Genomic DNA, 4,878 nt, shown 5'->3' with positions numbered 1-4,878 from the left:
AGTCTTAAACTGTTATTGCTAAATTCACTTTGAGTCTTGAAGGATATTTTGGGTAGATATAGAATCCTAGTTGGTAACTGTTTTCTTTGAACAAAGGAAAATATAATTCCTTTTACTTTGTTTTCCATCATTTTTAATCTCATAAGCCAATTGTCAGTCTTACTTCTAAAGTTGATACTTTGAAGCAACTATGTCTTCTTTTAAAAAAAAAGATTTATTTATTTTGGGGGGAGGGGCAGTGGGAGAGGAAGAAAGAGTCTCAAGCAGACTCCACGCCGAGGGCATGTCCGCCACGGGGCCCAGTCTCACAATCCTGAGATCACGACCTGAGCCAAAACCAAGAGTCAGAAGCCTAACTGTGCCACCCAGGCACCCCTGAAGTGACTATGTCTTCTTTCTCAGGCTGCTTTTAATATTCTTCTCTTTATTCTGGTTCTAAATATTTTTACTGATAAGTCTAAGTGTGGTATTCTTTGTATAAATCCTGCTTTGATTTTGTAGGGTTAATTAATCTGTAGAATATCTTTGATTGGTTTGAGATAATACTTGGCCATTTTCTCTTCAAGTTCTGATTCAGCCTATTTATCTCTTTCCTCCTTTTTTTTAGGAATTCATACTATGTATGTCTCTATATCTTCAGTCTCTAACCTTCATTTCTGATTTTTCTAACCTTTTTCTCTTATAGTCTGCCAATACTGGAGCTGTAATTCCCCTGGTGAGGACTGAGGCTTATGCCACCCCACAGAAATGGAAACCTCTCCATGGTCTACTTTCAAGATTTTGTGCTGGAGGGATTTGAGAGTGGCCTGGGGACCCAGGCCCTGCTCTTTGCTGTGTTCCTGGCCTTGTACATGATGACTGTGCTGGGGAACCTCACCATGATCATGATTATCACCCTGGATGCCCACCTGCACTCCCCAATGTACTTCTTCCTCAAGAATCTCTCCTTCCTGGATTTGTGCTACTCATCTGTCATCACCCCCAGTGCCCTGGTCAACTTCTTTTCCCCATCCAAGGTCATCACCTTTGCAGGCTGTGCCACCCAGTTATTCTTTTTCTCCCTACTGGTCACTACTGAAGGGGTGTCATGGCCTATGATCGCTTCATGGCGATCTGCAGCCCCTTGCGCTACCCCATCACCATGTGCCATTCTGCCTGCACTCGCCTGGTTCTAGGCACCTACTGTGGAGGCTGCCTCAACTCTGCTGTGCAGATGAGCTTCACATTCCGCCTCCCATTCTGCAGCTCCAATCACATCAACCACTTCTTCTGTGATGTTCCCCCCTTGCTCCAGCTTGCCTGTGGCAACACGGCCATCAGTGAACTTCTCTTGTTTGGTATCTGTGGGCTCATCATTGTAGGTGTGACATTTGTGGTCCTCGTCTCCTATGGCTACATCACAGTGACCATCCTGAGGATGCACTCAGGAGCTGGGAGATGCAAGGTCTTTTCCACCTGTGGCTCCGACATGGCTGCAGTGACTCTCTTTGTTGGGACTGTCTTTGTCATGTATGCCCAGCCAGGAGCAATTGAATCCATGGAGCAGGGCAAGGTGGTCTCTGTCTTCTACACGCTGGTCATCCCGATGCTCAATCCCCTCATCTACAGTCTGCGAAACAAGGATGTGAAGGAGGCCCTGTAGAGGCTGGGCCAGAAATACACAGCCATGTGAAGGATGTGCTGGAGGGAAACAGTGTGTTCTGCAGGCTGGATGGAAGCCTCAGAGAGACACTGAACTATGAGGACCTCCTCAAACCTCTTCCACTTCCAGATGGAATTGGATATGTTAAGAAACTCATTCATTTGAGGGACGATGCCGCTGTGGCCTCCGGTACCGTCTGGGACGCTTCTGCCGCCTGTCTGCGCCTGCCGCAGGCTCCATCCAGCTGCAGGCCCCAAGATTTGCCCACTACGAGTGAACGAATTAGAAATGGTAGCTCAAGACTTAGAACAAGCCCATGTATGCGTCAGTAAAGCTCTTGTATTTAGGTCTATGATTCTTAAGAGTTAATTTTCACATGTGTAGAAAGGGATCCATCAAGGGGTGGAGAAAGATGGCAGAGGAGTAGGAGACCTGGATTACATCTGGTCTCAGGAATTCAGCTGAATAGGGATCAAACCATTCTGAACACCTACGAACTCAACAGGAGATCGAAGAAGAGAGTAGCAACAACTCTCTGAACAGAGAAGCAACCACTTACTGGAAGGTAGGACGTGCGGAGAAGTGAATCCGAGGCGATAATCGGGAGGATAGATGGCGGGGAAGGGGGCCTCCGTCGGCCGCTTCTGACAAGTGATAGAGCCGCGGAGCACAAAATCGGAACTTTTAGAACTCGGCACCGCTGAGGGACGTCACTCCAGTGGCTAAGCGGGGGGGTGGAACCCCCATGGGACAGTGTAGTCTCATGACCCTTGGGGTCACAGAAAAACTGGGGGTGCCTGAGTGCAGCAGAGCTCCCAGATATTGGAGCGGGGAAGCCGGCTGCAGAGACGGAGCTGAGGCGTGGGCTCTCAGCTCGGGGTTGCCATAAACTGTGATCCACGGCCCAGTTGGGCCACTGCTCCTCCAGCAGGGACCCAAAAAGCGGCAGAGCTGGGGAGACTCCCCTTCCTCCCCGGGGAGGAGCAGCGCGGGAGCGCACCGCAGGGATCTGCTGGGTTTGGAGACTCCACACGGGGTTGGGTGCCAGAGACAGAAACGCTCGGTCACAGGCTGAGTGAGCGTGGAGTGCGGCCGGAGACCAGGGAGATGGGAGTAACTGCTTTTCTCTGGGGGTGCACTGAGGAGCGGGGCCCCGAGTTCTCAGCTCCTCTGGGTGGAGATTGGGAGGCCACCATTTTCACCATGGTCCTCCAAAGCTGTACCGAGAGCTTGCAGGGAACAAAAGCTCCTGAGAGCAAACCTGAGCAGCTTGCTTAGCCTGGACTGACAAGGGTGGGGCAATTCCGCCTCCGGCAAAGACATTTGGGAACCACGGCAACAGGGCCCTCCCCCAGAAGATCAGCACGAACAGCCAGCAAGCCAAGACCAAGTTTACCGATCAAGGAGAACGGGAGAACTTTACCATGATTAATTAGTTTTTCAAAGTTAATTTTAACTGTTTTTTTAATTTTTTTCCCTTTTCCAATCAACATCTTATCAATCCCTTTTTTAAAAAAGAATTTTTTATTATTCATTTTTAGAGTCACATTTTATCCCTTCAGAGTAGTTACCCTTATTTTGGCATATAGACATATAAGTTGTTCTCTCTTTAAAATTTTGAGATACAGTTTCTTCTAACAGATCAAAATATACCCTAAACCACTAGTGTATGGCTTTGTTCTAGTCTCCTGCCTGATCACATTCTCTCCCTTTTTTTCTTTTTTGTAAATCTTCTTCCTTCTTTTTTCAAACAACGTCTTATCAATTCCTTTTATAAAATCTTTTATAATTTTCATCTTTACACTCATCTTCCATCCCTTCATTGTATCAACCCTTATTTTGTACATATATAAGTCTTTCTTCCTTTAAAATTGTAGGAGGCACTTTTTACTAACAGACCAAAATATGCCCAAAATCTAGTGTGTGGCACGGATCTATGCACTAGCCTGATCATATTTGATCATGTTGGTATTTTTTTGTATTGTTCTGTTTTTGTTTTTATCTTTTTCTCTTTGTTTTTTTTTTCTTTCTCTTTTTTCTTTCTTTCCCTTTCTTGTCCCCTGGTTTCAGGTCTTTTCTGATTTCTATAGAGTATATTTGCTGGGGATGTTGTTAACCTGTTAGCATTTTGTTCTCTCATTCATCTATTCTCCTCTGGACAAAATGACAAGACGAAAAAATAACCTCAGCAAAAGGAACAAGAGGTAGTACCGTCACCAAGGGACCTCCTCAATACGGACATTAGTACGATGTCAGACCTAGATTTCAGATTCATGACTTTAAAGATACTAGCTGAGCTTGAAAAAAGTGTAGAAGTTATTAGAGAAACCTTTCTGGAGAAATAAAAGAACTAGAATCTAACCAAGTCCAAATCAAAAAGGCTATTAATGAGGTACAATCAAAAATGGGGGCACTAACTGCTAGGATAAATGAAGCAGAAGAGAGAATCAGCAATATAGAAGACTAAATGATGGAAAATAAAGAGGCTGAGGAAAAAGGAGAGAAACAACTACAGGATCACGAGGGCAGAATTCGAGAGATAAGCGATACGATAAGACGAAACAACATTAGAATAATTGGGATCCCAGAAGAAGAAGAAAGAGAGAGAGGGCAGAAGGTATATTGGAGCAAATAATAGCAGAGAACGTCCCTAACGTGAGGAAGGAAACAAGCATCAAAATCCAGGAGGCACAGAGAACCCCTCTCAAAATCAATAAAAATAGGTCAACACCCCGACATCTAATAGTAAAACTTACGAGTCTCAGAGACAAAGAGAAAATCCTGAAAGCAGCTCGGGAGAAGAGATATGTAACCTACAATGGTAAAAACATTAGATTGGCAACAGACCTATCCACAGAGACCTGGCAGGCCAGAAAGGACTGGCATGATATCTTCAGAGCACTAAACGAGAAAAATATGCAGCCAAGAATACTATATCCAGCTAGGCTGTCATTGAAAATAGAAGGAGAGATAAAAAGCTTCCAGGACAAACAAAAACTAAAGGAATTTGCAAACACAAAACCAGCTCTCCAAGAAATATTGAAAAGGGTCCTCTAAGCAAAGAGAGAGCCTAAAAGCAGCATAGATCAGAAAGGAACACAGACAATATACAGTCACAGTCACCTTACAGGCAATACAGTGGCACTAAATTCATATCTTTCAATAGTTACCCTGAATGTCAATGGGCTAAATGCCCCAATCAAAAGACACAGGCTATCAGTTTGGATTACAAAACA

General features: G+C 44.9%; 1 protein-coding gene across 1 annotated transcript; it reads left to right on the top strand.

Annotated features, from left to right (window-relative positions):
• Positions 1-731: 731 nt before the first annotated feature.
• LOC114210756 (olfactory receptor 9S13-like) lies at positions 732-1,672 on the top strand. Its single transcript, XM_028105067.2, is given in 2 exon segments — positions 732-1,077; positions 1,080-1,672. Coding segments are annotated over 2 exon segments (939 nt in total).
• The last annotated feature ends 3,206 nt before the right edge of the window (positions 1,673-4,878 follow it).

This window comes from Eumetopias jubatus, unplaced genomic scaffold, assembly GCF_037043125.1.
Source record: "Eumetopias jubatus isolate StellerSeaLion01/CBP00866 unplaced genomic scaffold, mEumJub1_p1.0 scaffold_3, whole genome shotgun sequence".
Lineage (NCBI taxonomy): Eukaryota > Metazoa > Chordata > Mammalia > Carnivora > Otariidae > Eumetopias > Eumetopias jubatus.
The sequence above is the reverse complement of the archived record's forward strand: the minus strand, read 5'-3'. Positions and strand labels throughout refer to the sequence as shown.